General features: G+C 30.7%; 1 protein-coding gene across 1 annotated transcript; it reads left to right on the forward strand.

The window, feature by feature from the left end:
• The first annotated feature begins 972 nt into the window (after positions 1–972).
• LOC121113618 (uncharacterized) lies at positions 973–15,679 on the forward strand. Its single transcript, XM_040707448.2, has 4 exons — positions 973–1,285; positions 8,290–8,450; positions 9,969–10,134; positions 14,564–15,679. Exons 1-4 carry the CDS (start codon positions 1,260–1,262, stop codon positions 14,853–14,855), a joined length of 645 nt encoding a protein of 214 aa, XP_040563382.1. The 5' UTR covers positions 973–1,259; the 3' UTR covers positions 14,856–15,679.
• The last annotated feature ends 4,771 nt before the right edge of the window (positions 15,680–20,450 follow it).

Raw genomic sequence — 20,450 nt, forward strand, 5'->3', positions numbered from 1 at the left:
TTTTTACTCTTGAAATAATTTAAAAATATATAAAATGTGTCAACCCTGTCTATGTTGGCTACAAGTTACGATGTACGTACGTACGATTTACAATCTAACCGTCTCAATAAGCTTTATTTAACTATAACCTATGTCCTCTAAAATTACTAACTATCCATTGATATCAATTCATTTTGATCTATTAAAATTATATATTTACAGATGGGTATTTGAAATTATAAATTAACAGAGGTGGGGATAAGTTCTTATACTGCAAGTCCAAGACGAGTCTCACGTCTTGGCTCACAAGTCCAAGCCCTTCAATACTTTCATGGAGTCAAATTCCACTCTTTAGACAGTTTAATATACTTTCAATAGTACAATGTATCCAGTGAAGAAATTGAAATGACTTTCGAGTCCATGCTGAGTCACGAGTCTTAGCTTTCAAGTCCTTAATTGTCTGATCAAAATTAGTCACAAGTCTTCAAGTATGGACTCAAATTCAAGTCCTTACCAATGTCCATCAGTATTTTTCAATAAAATAATAGTCAAAGATGATATCATAATAAATATGGATCATTTATTAATATTGAATTATTGCCATTATCCACAACACAAGTCCTCTAAATTAAATATCTCATTTTGAGTTGCAAATTATATAATCTGTATTTATAAGTTACAACTTATACAAAATTTTGCAGCTTGTACAAACATATATAGATAATAAGAAAATTAATAAGTCCTTCTTATGAAGTCCCTTTGAATTTCATGGTCAAATGCATTGGTTGTCTCCCCGTTTTTTTTATTTTCTTCTTCTTCTTCATTGTTGAAATATGGTTTTTCATGTATGTAAATGAAGTGAATTAAAGAGGAAGGGAGAGAGAAAGAACGATAGAAATAAAAAAGAGAGCCAAAAGGCTTTCACTTTTCAATTCTCTCTCTTTGCTTGCTCTCCATCCTTTCTTTTCGCTCTCCCTTGTTGTTCCTGAAAAAGGTCTGAGTAAAAACGAGGACAACAGAGATGCCTCAAAACGAGAGAAAACAGAATAATAATAAAAACAGCAAAAATAATAATACTTATAACGGTTAACTTCAGTAGCTGACTTGTCAATCCTCCACGAACTAGAAGGGAGTACATAACATCAGAGCTCCGTTTTCCCCTCCCATCCAAAACCCTCTTTCAAGAGACTAGTAGTAGTAGTAGCATGCTGCTACTCTAAGAAGACGTCGACAACAACATACAAACTACGAATCCACGCCATTAATTCAGACCCCTCAAAATGGCCGGTAGATCCGGTGGAAAAAGGTAAGGGAACAAATTAATTTTTTTTTTCTTACTTATACGCGTGTCTGCGTGACCCAATTTCTTTAACCCAGTAATAACCTATTTATGTCTTGACCTTGAAGACTCAACATATATGATATTTGTATTTTGAAGGCCTCATTTTTTGTCTTTGTGCAAAATATATATTATGAATGCTCGAGGAGAAATTGACACAATTATAATTATATATTTTCTTCTTTGATGTACCAGTTATACATCATATTTTTTTATAGGCTCATTTATATTAGGGTAGCTTAACTTATGAGCTAAGTAATTAGGTAAATGCGAAATCTCGCGTTTTTTATTTTCTATTAAAATTATTGTTGATCTAAAGCCCACAAAAATACAGGGAAATCCACTCTAATGAGTAATAGGATTTATCTCTTGGGATCTGGTTTTCGTGAAATTATAGGAGTACAACTCCTAAAAAAACGGAGAAAAAACCCACAAAGAGTCAAGTATTTACTCACAAGATTCACTAAATTAGTTCATTCATTAAAAGTTAAGTAAATAGCGAAGATTCATATTGATAAAAAGTGTTTTAGAGATGTATCCTTTGCAAATGATTTGCTAATGTTGAGGATAGGCATACAACTATTTGCAACAAAGGACTTATAGTAAACCTTGAAAAAAAAAAATATGATTATCACAATTGTCCTTTTAATGTACAAAAAACATTGATTAATTTTTTATCCTTAACAAATTTATGGGGAAAAAGTTGCATTAAATTTATGTTTTCTATTAATATAGTTTGAAAGATACTTAAATTTTAAAATATTTATTATCTTTAAATGTATTTCCCAGGGTCTTGCTCAAGTACAATTTTTCGAGGAGTAAAAAGTCCTTAATATACATCAACTTCTCAAATGAAGATAAATAATTGTACGTGAGCATATCCACTGATTCTGAAGAACGGAATATTTGGGGTATTGCTCTAATTGACCAATTGTCCTTAGATCCCAAAATTTACAAATCTGTTTGTCGGGATTAATGCTACAATGATGTACATTGATCAAAAACTGATTTCCAACGAAGGACCTAAATATAAATAACCGACAAATCATCATTTGCACGTAATATAATTAATCCAGAGATATACATTTCTAATTTTTGGGATCCCAAGAGAATCCAACAATTACAAAAACACACCAAACATTCCTTTCCACAGATTTATTGGACTATTTGACGTATAAAACATAGAGTATATTATTCAGAAGGATTTTTTCGCTTGATACCCCTTCTCTCCAACTGAAGAAAATCTATAGTTGTTTCTATTTCCGAGGTTGAATGGATAAATTATAGTATTACATGTCCACTTGTTATACTTAATTGACCAATAAGAGGAATGTAAATTACCAACAAAGGAATATTTATTGATAACTTAACCTTCTTATGTTAAAAACATGTATTATAAATGTTTTATTCTTCACGAATGGTAGCTTAAAATATATTTGTTCTTCATCTCTAAATTTTATAGAATCAAAGTAAAAAACAATTTAAAGAGGCAAGATAAAAAATCTTATACACCAAAATATACGTATAATTTTTAAAATATTCATTGAGCCAATTAAAGTGTTATACTTCCTTTAATACTACTAATTCTTAGTGTAAGTTTTTTTCGTGATTAAATAGTTTTTTAATAGACAAATTGTTTGAGAATGTTCTGACTTTTTAAAAGCCCATATAAATAACGAAGTCTGAAACAAAAATAATGTTTAAATCCTTGTTCAAAGACTATATACGTGATATAAATATATCAAAAAATATCATCATCTTTTTTTCAGTGACTTATTTGATCTTTTGTCAAATGGAATCCCAAACGAGATCCAAACAATTAGTTACTGGTCTTTTCTTTTTGTTTTGTTCTTGTTGACTTTTTGAACGTTTTATACGTATATATGAGGCCCCCATATCTGTGTTGTAGGATGGAAAACTAATTTATTTACAAATGAGATGTCATTTTAGTCCGTATTTTTTTATTAGTATTGTGTATATTAGAGATTAGAAAGTGAGAAAAGTTACTTTGATGTCATAATCCCATTTCTTTGCAGATATTTAATCCTATTTTACCTTTTATATACGTATAAAAAAAATAGTAGTTTAATCTAAAATGTTGCTCAATACAATTGAAATAAACTTTAGCCCCATTCAGATTCGGACAAATACATTTTGATGAATTTTTAAGTTTTATTTAAACGTATATTCATTTTCAATATCAACTTCATTTCCCTCATTTCTCCTACGGAGTAACCATTTTACTCCATACAGAAAAATGTTAATCTTGCATAAATGATTCTAGAGTTAGTAAAATGGATTTTATAGTCAAATTATGACTTTACAATTAATATATATATTCAGAATATACACAGTTTTGAATAAAAAAGGTTAGCTTTCCATTTTTATTTGCACTTTTTCAAGGAATAGACACTTGATGACATAATTTCAAAACTGTATTAGGTAGTGTGGAACTATATGAAACGGGTGATATTACTAGCATTTTATCCTATTTAACTCTTACAAGGGTCAATTTTTGCATTTATATGAATTTATGAACTAAAAACGATCGGAATCATTTTATTTCATTAAGAAAAAAAAATTAATTTTCGTACTCAAAGTGAAAACAAACGGAAATTTATTTTATTAGTTACATAACGTCTTAAATGAGCATAGGGGGGAAACTTCGGAGTGAAACACTCATACAGCATCTGAATTTGGTCAAAGCTTGTTCTACTTACTTGTAGTGTTGAGTCTTAGCTTTCGAGTTTAAGTCAATTTGTAAGTCATTGATTGCGTGATCAAGTTCCGTAGAAAGTCTTCCACATATAGGATCAGTTTTGATTCTAGTCCCAAGTCCACAACTCCGGAAGAAACGTAGCAAAGTTGAAGACTAGTAAAATTGATAGTTGTTATACAAAAAGTCCAAGGGTCATCATCTTTGTTAAAACCTGGGAAACAGGAAATCTTTGAGCACAACTTATACTTTTAAAATATTTAAAACAAGTTGCATAATATTCTTTACTGTTGAACCAAATATTAAAATAATCATATAAATATTACATTTTTGACTGAAGGCTAAAAAATGCCCAATATCGACTCCAAAATCTCCTTGTTTTGAATTAAAATGTCCTGTATGCCAACAAAAATTGCTGGATAAGCCTCAAACTTTGTCAAAATTGGATTTTTAAATGTCTTCAGCAGAAAAAAAAATTGATTTTTATAACTCGAAAGTAATTCTATTCTATCCCGTTTTAATAAAGATCAGTCATTTTCTACAACGTTTTTGTGCTTTCTAAAAGTCAGAACGAATTAATAAATCTAATATAATATGTACAACACATATGTGTGTCTTCATATTAAAGATTCGATTTACATAAAAAATGTTTTTAAAGTACAATTTGTCATCATTCAAAAAAAATATACTTTTAAAAAAATTTGAATATATTCATGAAAGTAATTGTCGAATTTTTATATTGATATTTGATTGTAAAAATGAAATATATCATTTATGAGATATTCATGTTTATAATATAAATAAGTGTAAGGCTCAACATCATTTTTACATATTAGTACTAATAGAATATAACTAGAGTTGTAAATTATAAGAATTTTCTAGCGTGCTATATTTTTTTTGTAGTTGGAAAGCAGAACAATGTTTGTTTTGTTTTTTCAAATATGTTATAATTATAATTTTATTTTCGATTAGAGAACATCCAAATATAAAGTAGCCCCCTTGTGTGTGCTAGTGAAGGACGGAGAGTAATCTGAGGGTTTGTTAAAGGTCCTTGTTGAACTCAAGGTAGAATTTGAGTATCGACATCGCCGTAATTTCTGTGTATGGCCTTCCTAGGTGCAAAGTGGTAATTGCCTTTATTTTATTCCTCTGATAGCTGTTTGCAGCTAATCTAATAAAATTCATGACAGCTAAACTGCTGAACTCTCAAACATTTTTCAAATTGTTAGGACTACCATTCAATTACAAGTTTTTTACACTAGTTCTAAGATTGGACTAAACGTAATGTATTTGCTATTTAAGACCTTGTTTCATAACAAATACAATTTTTTTCGTCTATATAATTGTATTTATATATATATATGTGTGTTACATAGCGGATTAGCACCTAGATGCTTTAAACTAAAGATATTTAGACCAATCTACCTTTACACCCATGATTGTGTACAATTTGCAATTATGTAATTCGTATAAAACAACTGTTCATTTTATAGTTTGTACGTCTCTGAACACTTTATTTGGTTACAACATCAATCGTTTAAATTAACAACTACTAATTGATGTTACCATTTAAATTTATTCAAAGTACTTTGTATTTATGGTTATACTACGAGTAAATAACTCTGAACATTTGATATTTACTCTGTGCCACATGATACTTATCGACCCTTAATTTTCAATAAAAAATGCAATCCATTGAATATTCAATTATTAGCTAGTGTTGTTCGATATACCGGTACAAGAGGCAATTAAAACGATACTATACTAAATTGGTAAGTTAACAAACATTTGTAGGACCATATCGTCTAAAAAATATGTACCCACACCAATTATGTAAGCCCCCATGTTTTCTGCTCTAGCTTTTCCTCACCATCCCAAACGAATGCTACAGAAATTCATGTCAACTGCATTAAATGACATGCGTGTTTGTTATGTTTGGTTGAAAAAGGATCAAAAAACTGGGACGGGTACAAAATCTTTGTTATCATGGCATCAAGTTCTGAAAATTATTCAAAAGAGATTATTATATCTCTCATTTTAATTTGTAACTTATTCGATTTTCATAAACGAGTACCAACCAGAATTAATTCGCAAATTGAACATAATAAAGTATATATTTTTTGCAATTATTACATACGAGATGTGTTCAAAAGTTAGGGCATCAATAATTTTGGTGTCCCTTTCAAATAATCCCATCAGGTACAATATACTGATGCCAACGCTTTTAACGAACCTTGAAGTATATTTCATAAGTACTTTTCAGTATAGCCTTGAGCTCTTCGAGAGATACAATATTTATCTCTTCAATCGTTCTCCGTCCTTTCATTGGTCTCTTGAGTTTTGACCACAATAACAAATAACATGAGGCCAAATAGGGCGGCTGAGGGAGACTGTGGTATTATTTTTGGCCAAATAATCTCGACTATTCTTTTGGTCAAGATTCAGTAGTTTTAGAACAAACTTCTCAGACGCTCGTCTCATGCTCAAAACGTTCGAAAAATTTATGGCACGAGCCAACCGATATGTCAATATCCTCAGCAACTTCTTTGATAGTGATTTGACGGTGTTCATCTGTTGTTGACGTACTTGGGCTCTTCCTGGCCATTTGGGAGAGTTTGTAATACTTGTAAACCTTTTTCTTTTTCTTTTTACTCAGAACAGTTTCACTGATTACCACGGTTAACATTTCAAGTGTTGTGGATAGATTAATTCCATTTTCTTTTAACCTTGTAATCAATAGCAAAAAAACCTTTAACAGTTTTTCCACTCACAAAGAAACTAAGGATATTATATAGCTAAAATAGTCAATATATATTCTTGGCAAGTGTACCAACAAAAAAAAAAATTCAAGCATACCAAATGTACCATGCCTGAAGAATTTGTAAAGTTACCTTACTTTTTGAAGATTTGTCAGTTGCAAAAACAACCTTTTAATGAGGTAGCAAATGCTGATTCATCAATAACCCTTTATTTGATTATTGAAACATTATTAAAACGTTTCTCCCATTACAGAGTGCGTAGAATAAACCCTGGCGTTGCACAAAGAAGAAATTTTATGCATTTAAGAGCTTTTAAAATGCACAAAAACACAAAATAAAAGAATATATGAATATTGATTGATTTACAGTTATTTATATAAAAAGCAATTATTTCTAAAAGGAGGATAATACTTCAGTAATATCAACCTTAACAGTGTTATTTTTATATGGTTTTTTATCTCGGAAAGAAGAATTTCCCCTTACCTTGAGCATAAATTATCAAAAAAACTCATAATAACAAAATGTAAAATTACAAGAAGTCTAATCCGGCTTTTCCTTGCGCTCCTCAAAAATATCCTACATAAATATAAGTATTAGGCTTGGAGTAGAATCAAGGATTGACAACGGATTAATTAATATCTATGCATTTACTAGAAAAGGATCGGGATTTTTGTTTATTTCACATTCATCTCATAGCTAAGTTGTTCTCCTTTAGTGCAGGGGTTCTCCAATGGGGGTACGCATACCCCTTAGTGTACTTGGAGAACTTTAAGGGGTACTTGAGATTTTGAAACAATATTTTTCAGGTGGTAAATAACTCAGGGGCGTCTGCAAGGGATGGGCTGGAGGGGCTGTAGGACCCCCTCATTAAGGAATTTTTGTTTTTACTAGAAAAATTAAACATTTCAAATTTTTCTTCTAAAAATTTAATTTTGATTTAAAAAAAAATTAAAAATTTTTTTTTTTAAATAGATATGGATTTTTGAAATTTTTTCAAAAATGATTATTTTCTTGTGAATAGCTGTGGATTTTTTGATTTTTTGTCGAAAAATATAATTTTTGGATTAATCTATAAAAATTAAACATTTTCAAATTTTTCTTCTAAAAATTTAATTTTGATTTAAAAAAAAATATTTAAAAATTTTTTTTTAAAAATAAATATGGATTTTTGAAATGTTTTTCAAAAAAGATTATTTTCTTGTGAATAGCTGTGGATTTTTTGATTTTTTGTCAAAAAATATAATTTTTGGATTTCACTTTAACAAAATCATTAAAGCATTTTTAGCTTCAATGACAGGGGCTGTCATTGAAGCTAAAAATGCTTTGTGCTGGGTGGGTTGGATACATATTTTACTAGTGGTACATTGCTAAAAAAAAAAAAGGTTGAGAATCCCTGTTCTAGAACAGGGATTCAAATTGTCCTGGTTATCATGTTATTTTTTTTATTATTACATATTGAGATGTAAGCATTTGTAAAACTCTATTTATTATTACAGGCCGAGCCTAACCCGGGCTGAAACAATTGATAGTTGCAACTCTGAAGACTTAGTTACAGTATTAGAAGTACCAGAGCGTCGTCCCTATAAAATCATGGATCGAAGTCGAGAGATGAAAAAAGGTGTTATGGCCGAGTCTCTGATTGAGCTCATAGAGAGAGGTGAGTACATTAAATGAGAACTAGGCTTTGTTTAGGAAAAATATACTAACGCCAAAAATGAAGAGATGGCACTCCTACACTGAAGGGAATGTATGTACCAGTGGTACTAGATATACATAGTAGTAACAGTGTTAATCCATTTTATACTAAATAACTAATTAAAATAGTAATTGGAGCTCCATTAGTTGACTAAAAAAATTGTAACCCCCTCGAGTTTCAGGATCCAACAAACTAAATGTTTATTTGTACAAAAAACAAGAATAATATCCCATCCCAAAAAGTAATTATCCGGTCATCTCTGTAATTACATATGAATTGCTCTTAAGAACATGGTTTTTTTTTTTTTTAATTTTAGTCGAAAAAGTATAGAAAATTACCAAAGTATTGGCATCAAACCCCGTATGTAAAAGGTGAAATCGTGGACATAACTTAAAATCAGTCTGGATTACTTTTGGGGGAAGGAAAGATGTTAAAATCAAATCAATTTTAGCCTAACTTTTTGGATGCAAGAGCATCTTTTAAGTAATCTAGAAAATAATAATTTATAATTTTCGGCCCCCCCCTCCCCTCAAAGCCCTAAAATTCCTTTTTCATCCATGAATGCGTATTTTTTTAATCTATTTTCAAAGTAACAAGAATAAATTCGCAAATGCCGTGATCATTAAAGCCTTTTATTGCTGAAAGCAATAGTTATATAAAATTTTAAATTTATGAGGTACAGTTTTATGGTTATATAAAAGGTCAAAGGTTACACAAAAAGGTCAAATTCTAATAAAGTGTACCCTAAGGTTTCTAACTTTAAAGGGTGACATCTTAATGTAATCTTCCATTTTATTTTAATGAAAAAGTTTTGTATGTTTAAACCTTCAAAGGGCGTTTTTTTTACCTCTATAGCCATTTAGAAATACATTTGTACCAACATTCTCTATTTGTAAAGGGATTCAGACGTTTGCATTTTAATATTATTTTGCTCCATTTTAAAAGTTTCATTCAAGTTTATTTTCTCATTTTTTCGACATTTTGAATATAATACTTATGATGTAGACAACAACTGTTTTTATGACCATTATCAGCCATAATATGAATACAGAACCGCTACAAAAAAATATTGATATAATGACAATACCAGTATGTACAATTTTTTTTGCTATTAAACCTTCACTTTGGGAGCATTATCAGGTGAAAAGGCTCTATTGAAAATATAATGTATATTATACTACTTTGAATAATTAAAAGGGTTTGTTTCATTTTCAAAAGTGTATTCATTCTTATTTTTAGTAGGAAATATAAAAACCAATCACAAGTTATTTTGATTTAATTTGGTGCAAATAGAATTTAATTAATTTATTAAAATGTTCACACAAACATTTAATTATGAGTTATACATGGAATTATGCATATTATTAGATAGTAATAAAGTGTATAGGTAACTTTATAACAAAGAAATGTTTCTACTCTTGAATGCAAAAGTGCATTAATTTATGACTCTAAGATATCCCTCTTTAATCATCCTCCCAGGTAAAAAAATGCTCAATTATCCGCAAGAGAAAAAAGTTTATGTCGTTTTAGAAGAGGATGGAACGGAAGTGGATGAAGAAGAATATTTCCAAACTCTTCCTGAAAACACATTACTTATGATTCTTCATGTGGGTGATAAGTGGTCTCCTTTTGGTCCGCCTTTTACGTAAGTATTTGAGCTTTGGAATGTACTGCATATTTATTTTACCTCTTCTTAAAAAAATCATACATGTAAAACAAAAACTAAAAAGACAAGGTTTTTTTTTTTTTTTTGCATAAAGCTAATGTTTAGAAAGGAAGGGAAATTTTATATTTTCTGCTCAATTAAACCTTGATTTGATTAAATTACTGATTTTCAATAGTTTACTGCTATAACATCTCGCTCACTCATATTTCTAAGACTTGTTTTCTTCTTGAATTGCAAGGATTTAAAATGAATATCCTTTCTCAGTATTTATTTAAAAATAAGAGACAAAATAAATCATTATTACTTAAAAGTTTATTAATGACCAACGTTAAATTTTTCTTCATGAGCCAGTCAAACATTACTTGAAAAGGGTTGCTTTTAATATTACATTTTAGAAGGTGTCTTAATATATAAATATTTGCAAGGAATACTCTATTGATGGAAGCACACTCTCCTTTTCTCTTCCAAGTTTCGACCAATTTAAGGCTATTCTGAAGTGAGAAAGGGAATTGAATTAATTGTGCACTAAGTGTTTGAGAGGATAACATTTCTTCAGGTGCTCGATTAACTCAAATTATATTAACATATAAATACTAAACCCCCTCTGTGGCATATTTGAAACATGAGTTTTGGAATCAAAAAAGTGGAATTTCGGCTCAAAACTTCATGGATGCAATTGCAAATATATAATCAATGGATCATTGAATAGAAAAAAATTGAAATCCTTACTTAAGTCCTTTTAGTGTTGCAAAACCTATTTGCTTAACTGAAAAAGCGCTAAAACACTTGATTTTTCGAAAAATTACAGAATTAATTGAGATAAAGAGAAAATAATTTTAACCAAATACAAAAAAAAATACCGATTTTGACCAATTTTCAATTAAAAAAATTTTTGTAGCTAGAAATGGATCAGGATTATAATTTATAAATCTTATTTAATGTTGGTTATAGATTATATTAATAGAAAACATATTTTCTTATTATATTATCTTACTATATGAAAAAATAGCCTAACGTTGGTCAAGAAAAGGAAGTGACAAATTGGTTGAGTGTTAAATATATAAAGTATTCACAGATATACATATAATTTTAAGAATAAAAAAATAGTCAACCAAAGTATTACAGATTTCTTTTAGAAATTTGCAATTCAATTTTATTTTAAAATGTTCGCTGTTTCATCAATACATTGGATCAGGTATAGAAAAAATACTTTTGTATCAACTACACATTTTGAATACCATCATCCCTGCGTAAGCTTTCAAAATGGCTCACAGCCTAGGGTATCCAGTCAGCAAATATTTGACATAATAACACTTTTATATTGTTTTTTACTAGTGATACTCAATTAATGAGCCACCCTAGCTCAGATGCAGTAATTATAATACTATAATGTATAGTTATATTTAATTAGTTTAACTCCATCTGACCAATTAAATAAAATTAGAAAAAGTTTATCTATTATTATTTCAAAATAATATAAACTTAGATTTTTAAATGTAATTTATAAGTCAAGAAATTGGACGAAAAGAACCCTTTCTGCCCGAAAAGCATTGACCAAACATAAATTGTGCCCAAAGATATAAAAATAACGCATAGATCTGAAAAGTGAAGATCCCAGTGAATTCAAACACTACACCTGAGAGAATGTCATAAAAATACATTGAGTCAATACATCTCTGGAGACATAGATAATGATTTACTTTAGTACTCCTTGATTGCAAATAATAAGTTTTGATTGTCAAAATGAGGATAAATAATTTATGGGAGCACTAATATTTTGAATGAGAAGAACAGAAACTTTTTATTTAAATTTACGCTCGCCGGGATTTCGTCCGTTTTAACTTCTCTAGACATTGAACTAATGTTAAATGAAATCAGGAACAACTGCCTTGAGAGATAAATCAAAAACTTTATCACACCCTCCCCCATTACTTTAGACCCCAAAGTCAAAAACTGATGTACAGTTTTTCAGGGTTACCAAATTTTTATGACATCAAAACAAACCTTATGTTTTTCTTGTGGCAAACACGGGAATACTTTTTTTTTCAGATATCTATGTTTAACTTTCATTAGAAGCTCTTTGGCAAGCCGCATAAAAATTATTTACTCTGTCGTAGTTTATGACAGGTTGTGATATTTAATCATCTTTACAGAAGTGAATATTTGTTAAATTGCGGTGAGGGTAAATTTAAAAAAAAAGTACATGTTAGTAAGAGCAAGCAAGATACGAATGTTTTTATTAATTATTTCTCCCTATTTTGAAAATTTATAAGGTATCAGTATAATTTAAAATAATTTCTAGCAACAGATAGGTCGTCTCTCAATGTGATCATATATCAGCCATGCTTTTTATTTTTCTACTAATATTTAATCGTTTCCTTTGATATTTTGTTTGACTGACTCGTGGAAAAACGTTTTAAATATGAGGTGAAGAGAATCAAGCGCTTTAATGTTATAATTTGATTTACTTAGAAGAGTTTTTCATTGTTTTGTTTTTTGAGTGCTTCTGTAAAAAAGGTTATTTATTTTACTTTTTTGTTTTTAAGGGATCTTTGAAGTTTGATTAGTCCTTGTTAGTTTTTTTTTGTTTTTTTCATTTGATAGGAAGTTCTTTAATTCTATTTTATTTATTTTTATTGTTTACTGCTTGAGAGAATTTGGCATAAAATTCATTTGATGATTTTTTTCTCTCTCTCTTTTTCTTTATTTCTTCTCTTCATTAGATTATCTGAACTTCTGGAGAACGAAATCCAGGTGTAGAGATCCTCTACTTAAAATAAAACAATAACAAATCAAACTAAACCAAACTTAATATAAATAAGTTGATCTATCTTGACAAGAGAAAAACTAGTATCTCAATTCAGTTAGAAATTGATCAATATTCTTATAATTATATAATTAATTGATGACGTAATAATTTTCTTCAATCCAAAAACAAACTAATTAAGAAATATAAACATTTTCTCAATAAAACAAACTTTAAAATCCGGTGAGTTTATCTCTCTCTCTCTCTCTCTTTTTTGTTATTTTTTTATTCATTCGGTCCCTTTTTCCATTTCTGTCTCTCTTCCTTTTTTTCTAAAATTTATGTAGGGTGAACCGTATATATTATCTCTATATATTATACCTCTATGTGTTTTAAAAATACACATAGCCTGACGCTGGCGTGTGTGCTCCAATTTCGTGTTTATTGCATGGTTTTTTCGGATTATGTATCTCTTCCCAGTTTCCCGAAATAGTTATGAATATAAAGAACCTCTTTTATGTTGTGAAATGAATGTCTGAGTCTCTGGTGTTATACATATGGCACGGAATACCTGTAAGGAAAGTCTCAAGCTCACCCTCTACAAAAGGAGTAGAAAAATTGATTTGTTAGCCATTTTGTATATTTTTATGAACAAAAAATTATTAGATTTAAATGGCAGAGTATATGCCCATATAAAAAAGGGACATGACATATACTTGGTACTGAAATTTAATAATTTCATAAGGTCTGTGATTTATGACTTTCATATAGGCATATATTCGGCTATTTAAATCTAATAAATACTTTTTGACAAATGACCCTTATAAACTAATGTAATGTTATTTTTAGAATGTGAAAATTGTCAAATGTTCGTGAGTGTAAATCGAAGGAAAAGTTTATACTAGCAAATTTGATGAGTCAGCATATTGTATGTTGACTGAAATCACTATGAAAACTATAGTTTTCCCCGATGATAATACGTTTTAATTTCCGTAATAGGGATGAATAATTAATAAGAGCATTGTAATTATCTTACAAGTTCTTGTTTTAACTTACATTTATCGGGATTCCGACAATTTTTACATCCGAGTTACTTTAGCAATTTCCCAGTATTTCAACTTGATTTATAGCGGGCGTGCTTGCGTCTTTACTTACAGGTGTCTAGTATTATATGTAAGTGAGGGAAAATGCTTGTATTTGTAAGCGTGCAAGGATACAAGAACACGTTGTACACTCTATACGCTAAATAATGTGGGTAGTTTCACATCTCTATTCATATGGTATGTGTGTTTGTCTTTATGTGGGTGTGCGGCCGCACCACCAAGATGTTGTTTGTGTATGATGAGGTTATGAGAGTATATTGCTATATACGAATGATATTTTACTGCCAACGCGCGCGCCTGTCCCCTCTCTGTCCTTGCCCCCCCCCCAAAGAACAGCAATTAACAACACACAAATATTATTATAATTCTTCCCCTTCCATGTCTGATTTTGCATGAATCTCTATCGTTTGCTGCTCTAAAGTATACTTCAAGTCATTTTTATTTATTTTTTATACTCATTTTGATTACAGGAATTTGATCGAGATTCAATATAATTTTTATTTTAGAATCTTTTTATAAGCAATGACAGTTATTACAAGGGCCATGTTTGTTTTTGTAGGTTGTACTCCGACAAGTTTGAGAATGAAATCTCCTCAAGTACATCCTCACTCCTCATGCTCACACTCAAGAAATTATGTGAGGATCCAAATTTCTTTTCCAAGTCTGAAATCCTCTCCTTCACTGGCTACGAGGATGACGATGCCATAAGCATTGGCAGTGGAAGTCGAGGGCCTTCAAGAGACGTTGGTGGAGATCATGGAAGAGGACACGAAGGACCAGATGAAGATAAGGATCCTTCATCAGGCATTGGGAATTGCTTTTGTGAAGGGAACTGTATAGCTGCAACTTAGGGGTCACTTTTTTTCTTTTTTTTACAATGAATTGGATTTCAAATTCATATCCTCTTTTACTTATTCATTTATATAGAAACAATACATATAGTTATTTAGGAATTTTCCAATACAAAGGGCAAATTTTCCAGCACCTAAGTGACGTCACATAAATCCTTCTTCTTCTTTTTTTTTTCAAATCATATTTTTCGTTTGTTTTTCGTTCATGAAAAGAAAAATGGTGGAAAAGAAAAAGAATGATGAGGATTTGAAGCGGCGTCAACTTCCCAATAGGCGTGGAAGAAAAGTTGTACTATCAAACCGAATAGGATTTTTATGTATGAACAAAGACGGAATAAGGATATAAACTGTTTTGCACCTCTTTTTACATTGTGTAACAAAAGATTTACAGAATCACTGCCAAAAAATTAAATGAAAATGAATTCCTCTTTAATCTTTCCAAAACTATTGATTTAAACAAAAAGAAAAGAAGAGATCAATTGTTGGCAATTATACCGTAACCTACATATACTCAACATATTGATGATTAATTAATTAATTATTGTAGATAATCAATGTGTATTTTATAGCTAGTTTAATTATATGGAATTGTATTATGAAAAAGTGGTTTTTTTCTGCTCATTTCATAAATTCTCTTATGAATTAATTATGATTTATAACTTTTTATACAATATTTGATTTTCCGTAACTTTTTCAATATTTTTACTAATATAACTGTACTGTATGTATTAAGTTAATCTATTCCATTATGTACTTTTTATTGATGTGATATGTCGTTTTAATTGCCATAATAATAATAAAGAAATTACACTTTTGGACTTCAATTATTTTGTATACAGCATCCTCACTAATCTTCCCGGATCAATGGATTACATTTACAAAATATAAGCAAAGATTCGGAATTGTACCTCCGTTTACCTGACTTATTTTATCAGTTGAGCACTCAATTTTTAGTTGGTTGAGTCAGAAGCTGACAGTCTGCTTTTGATATGATATACCATTTTTAAATGGGACAAAGGCAAGGGACAACATCAGGAACTACGAGAAAACAAACATTTCTTTAGACACTACTAAAAAAATTGACTCTATTGAAAGCGACTCCAGTTAATGCATCTCCCAAAGAATACGTACATCCCGGAAAATGTTGGACCTATTTTTTAGCAGTGTCGGATTACTCGTGCGCCAAAGAATCCCATTGGGAGAAGCTGCAAATTGGAATTGAGTGTGTGGAGGTACATGATTATTGAATCTAATATAAGACGCACACTTTTTTCCACCCGTTGCAGGTTTGCTGCAATTTTTTCCTTTATTTTCAGAAGATAACAATTGTTATTTACTAGAATGGGGGGGACTGAGTAAAGCGCAGAACCTCCGCCTAAAATCAAATATAGTTGTGTACCTTCAGTTATAGTCGATTAACCATTTTTTTAAGTTTTGTGTTACCCTGACCTCTCAAAATTTTATGGCCTCTTAGTGTGACCAATGACCATATATAATCTTCGTACAGATTTGATCAAACCTGTACCATATCTTTTAATCATGGTGAGTTACAAGCAAACAAACAAACAATGGGAACATAACCTACACTCACCTTCGTAGTACCCGGCATTGCCCGGAGTTTTATGGCGTCGATTAAGAGATTTTGTTTTTTTCAATAATATGGAAGATGATTACCCCACAAAATCCTCATTGTTACCTCCGTTTTTACGAGCAAATTAACACACAGCTACTCATTACTTTGTTGTTCCCTTTCCTGAAATGAAAGAAAAGTTAAAATGACGTCATGAGTCAGAGAGTACTTTAGTTTTGAGAGTGCTATCTGGCTGAGCCTTAGCTGCAAAAACTCGTAGTTAAAAATGAATCCTCAACTAATAGTAAAGATACACAAAAATGAGTATACAGTATACATAGTCCAAACATAAATTCAAACAGAAAAAAAAATTGTCTCATTAATATGGATGAGGATCGTCATTTTTTTATGTAATTCAACATGAAGATCCATCGCCTGTTTCGTTGATTCTGAAGGATAAAAGACTCAAAAACAAAATAAATAAGCAGCATTTTAAATAAGTCTAAATTTTATTGATTAGTAGATAAGTCAATATTTTTTTAAGACTTCGTACAATTTTTTTTGACTTCACAGGAAACCCTCTTTAAGTTTTTTGTCTTTTTTTAACTCAGAATAGTTAATAATTGAATAATATATTTAAACAAATAACAGAAAATAGGCGTCCTAAGTTTTGGCATTAGAAAAACCACGATTTTAATTGTTAATTTTTCCTAAATACACACACAATGTATATTTTAATAACCAGAAAAGAACATATGTCTTTAGGGGAGTATTTTATTTATTTGTTCAATAGTTGGACTTTGGTATTGACTATTGCTATTACCAGATTCAATGAAAGGTACTCAAGGAAGCACACCAAAAAAAAATAATTACAATTGAGCCATGATGTTTGTGACTTGACAATATATCCAGAAATAACAAAAAAAAAAAAAAAAAACTTGATACCTTTTTTTGAGCTCATAAATCCTTTGATGAATGCCAAAGTTGTACTTGCCTAAGAAAAACGTATTTAAAGTGACAATTTTTTAAAAGGTATTCGGAAAAACTTAATGCTGGACTAAAAGACTCTTGCGGTGAGCGTTTTTATTGTCATACAACCATTTTGTAATGTTCTGTTTCTTACTGTCAAAGGCTCAACCAGGTATTAAAACAAAATACTCAAAGTCAAAAATCCAATAAGTTTTAATAACAGAGAGAAAGCTTCCAGTTATTTTCTATGCTGCTCTCATGGAAAAAGCCCAAGAAACGTTGTTTTTTAAATATGTGTTGGATAAACAGAATTTGAGGTGAACTAGGGAACAATTTTTTATGATTTTCCATCACATAAAAGTCAATGATGTTTTGAAAGTTTGGAGATGATAGGTAGGAAACTAGGATATTTGATTTTTTATTTTTTCTATCCGAAACATTTATACAAGTTTTTGAAGTTATAAGTACTACCAAAGAGAGGAAAGTCTGAATCAGTTGGATTTCGTATACTTGGGGTTCAAGGTCATTTATAGTTCAGTTCGTTTGTTGCAACATAAATGTATTGTCTCGATAACTTTATAGATTCTGTACATTCGAACATGACTCAGCTGTTGCAAACAAATATTCTCTTGATAAAGATGATAGACCCACATTGATTGTAAACGTAGAAGAACATTTATGAATAGACAATAGACATCTGTCAATACAGTGTGGGGCTCATAATGTCCATATAAGACGAATTTTTCCGGAATATCTACATAAACTGGCGATTAAATTCTAGGGGACCTAGAAAAATTAAGCAGAGTGAGCTCTTCACAGCTGGAAATCATTTTTTCATTCCTGAGAGTCGAAATTAAATGACAAATTTTTAATAACCCTAATGAAATCATACAATGCATTGCGTGTAGCATCTCTCATTGACGGAGTCTTTAAAGATTCCGTCTATAGGAGAATATATCTTGAAACTTATTGATATTAACTTCTTAATTAATGTCTTGAATAATCTTAGCATTCACTTTGATATTTTTATGAAAGAGAATGAATGTAAAATCCAGTTGAATCAAGTAATTGAATGTAATTTTTTATATAAGCTTTCGGATTAACCTTCCAAAATGTCAATTATTTTCCTACCTGTTTTTGACGTATGCAATCGTATTCTCCATTCATAACAAAAATCAAGACAAGGGTAAATACCAATTAACTTTTTCCCCTCATGTACATAGAGGCTAATATTTCAAAGGCAACTTTGAGTCAATTATAAGCTTTGTATTCATATTTGCGGGATGAGCTGAGATAACAAATAATTGTAGCTATACTTTAAAACCTTTATTTGTTTTAAATGCATAAATTGCCCCTGATATGACCCTATTCCGCCATACATTCTTTGGCAACCCTCCTCACCCCACTACCCTCGGGTGCTATCTCTTCATTTGTGACGTAAGTGAACCTGCTCTATATTTTGGCTACACAAAACTTAGTTCTCTTTTTAATGTACTCACCTCTCTCTATGAACTCAATCAGAGACTCGGACATAAGACCTTTTTTCATCTCTTGACTTGGATACATAATTTTATTGGGGTGACGCTCTGGTAGTTTTAATACTGTAACAAAGTCTCCAGATTTGCAACTATCAATTGTTTCACCCAGGGTTAGGCTCGGCTAGTAATAATAAATAGAGTTTTAAAAATGGTGACCTCTCAATATATAAAATAAAAAACAAAAACAAAATTTGTAGAATGTTCTAGAGGGCAACAGCTTAGCTATGAGATTAAGGAAAAGTGTTACAAATCCTGATACTTTGTTAGTACTTTTGGCCCCCACAGCCCTGATGAAACCCCCGCCGTCCGTCACCAAGACCCTCAAGGCCACTGTCAGCCAGCACTGAGACACCTTGAGGGAGGACTACATCTGCCAGTGGATGCCAGGCCTTCCGGCGCCGCTATGAAGCCATCATTAAGGCTGTGGGCATCTGAATCAATTATTAGGAAAGCTCAGATACACATATATTTATAGTATTAATTTTGGCATTCAATTCTTTATTAATAATTGTTTTTTCTTGGGCCAGAGTTAGGGCGGTTTATTGTCCTCAAAGTAAACACATAAAAGTAACAGGAACATAACTACCCTCTAAAACAAACAAACACTCAAAATAACCAACATAAATATGTTTAAAATAACATAAATTATAAAATGCCTACATAAAATATTTACATATCTAAAACTAGTTTATCATTTAAAATAGACCATTCATAATCAATAACACTTCTATTCAGAGCTTTTGGTTTCGTTTCAATTGACTATAGTCTATAAACTGTAGACACAAATTTCAATGTAATAATATTAGGTTTCATTATGTCTGACGATAAGTAGAGATCCCCCTCATCAACAATTCCAACATATTGTTCGATTCTTATTCTTCCATTCTGTGAATAAGGACACTTCATGAATAAATGAATATCATCCTCCTCTTCCTTCTCACACAGTTTACAAATACTTGTACCGTTCTTTTGCACCCATTTATTTGTAGGCAGTGAATTTGTAAACAGCTTATAATTTACCCACCAAGTCAGAGGGGTTTGAATACTTTTTAAAATGACGTTGGCACATTTGTTGATCCCCATCTCTTCCTAAATGTTGTTTCGATAAGCCTCAAACCAGATGAGGTAGGTGGAGTTATGAAGTTCTTGATCCTCTCCTTCGAAACACTCCTTATTGATTAGAAAAATACATTCACAGGTCTTTCAGGACAAACCAACAACGTATTTATCAAAATGAGCCCATCATTTTGTAACTTCTCCAATTTTATATCCCCCACCACGTTCCATCCTCCTTGGGTCAGTTCCCTCTGACCGTGTTCCCCAAAGATCCGAAATACGCTTGGGTTTCGAACTAGAGGTTCCGCTCCTTTCATACCTAATAAAACTTCCTCAAGCAACTTCGAAAATGCAGCACCTATACCACACCAAAAGCTTCCCTTAATTTTAAATAATTTAATAAGGTCGGCATGACCATATTCAGGATGGGCATGAAGATCATAACCATATATTCTTTGCATA

The sequence above is a fragment of the Lepeophtheirus salmonis genome, chromosome 2 (genome assembly GCF_016086655.4).
Source record: "Lepeophtheirus salmonis chromosome 2, UVic_Lsal_1.4, whole genome shotgun sequence".
Taxonomy (NCBI): Eukaryota; Metazoa; Arthropoda; class Copepoda; order Siphonostomatoida; family Caligidae; genus Lepeophtheirus; species Lepeophtheirus salmonis.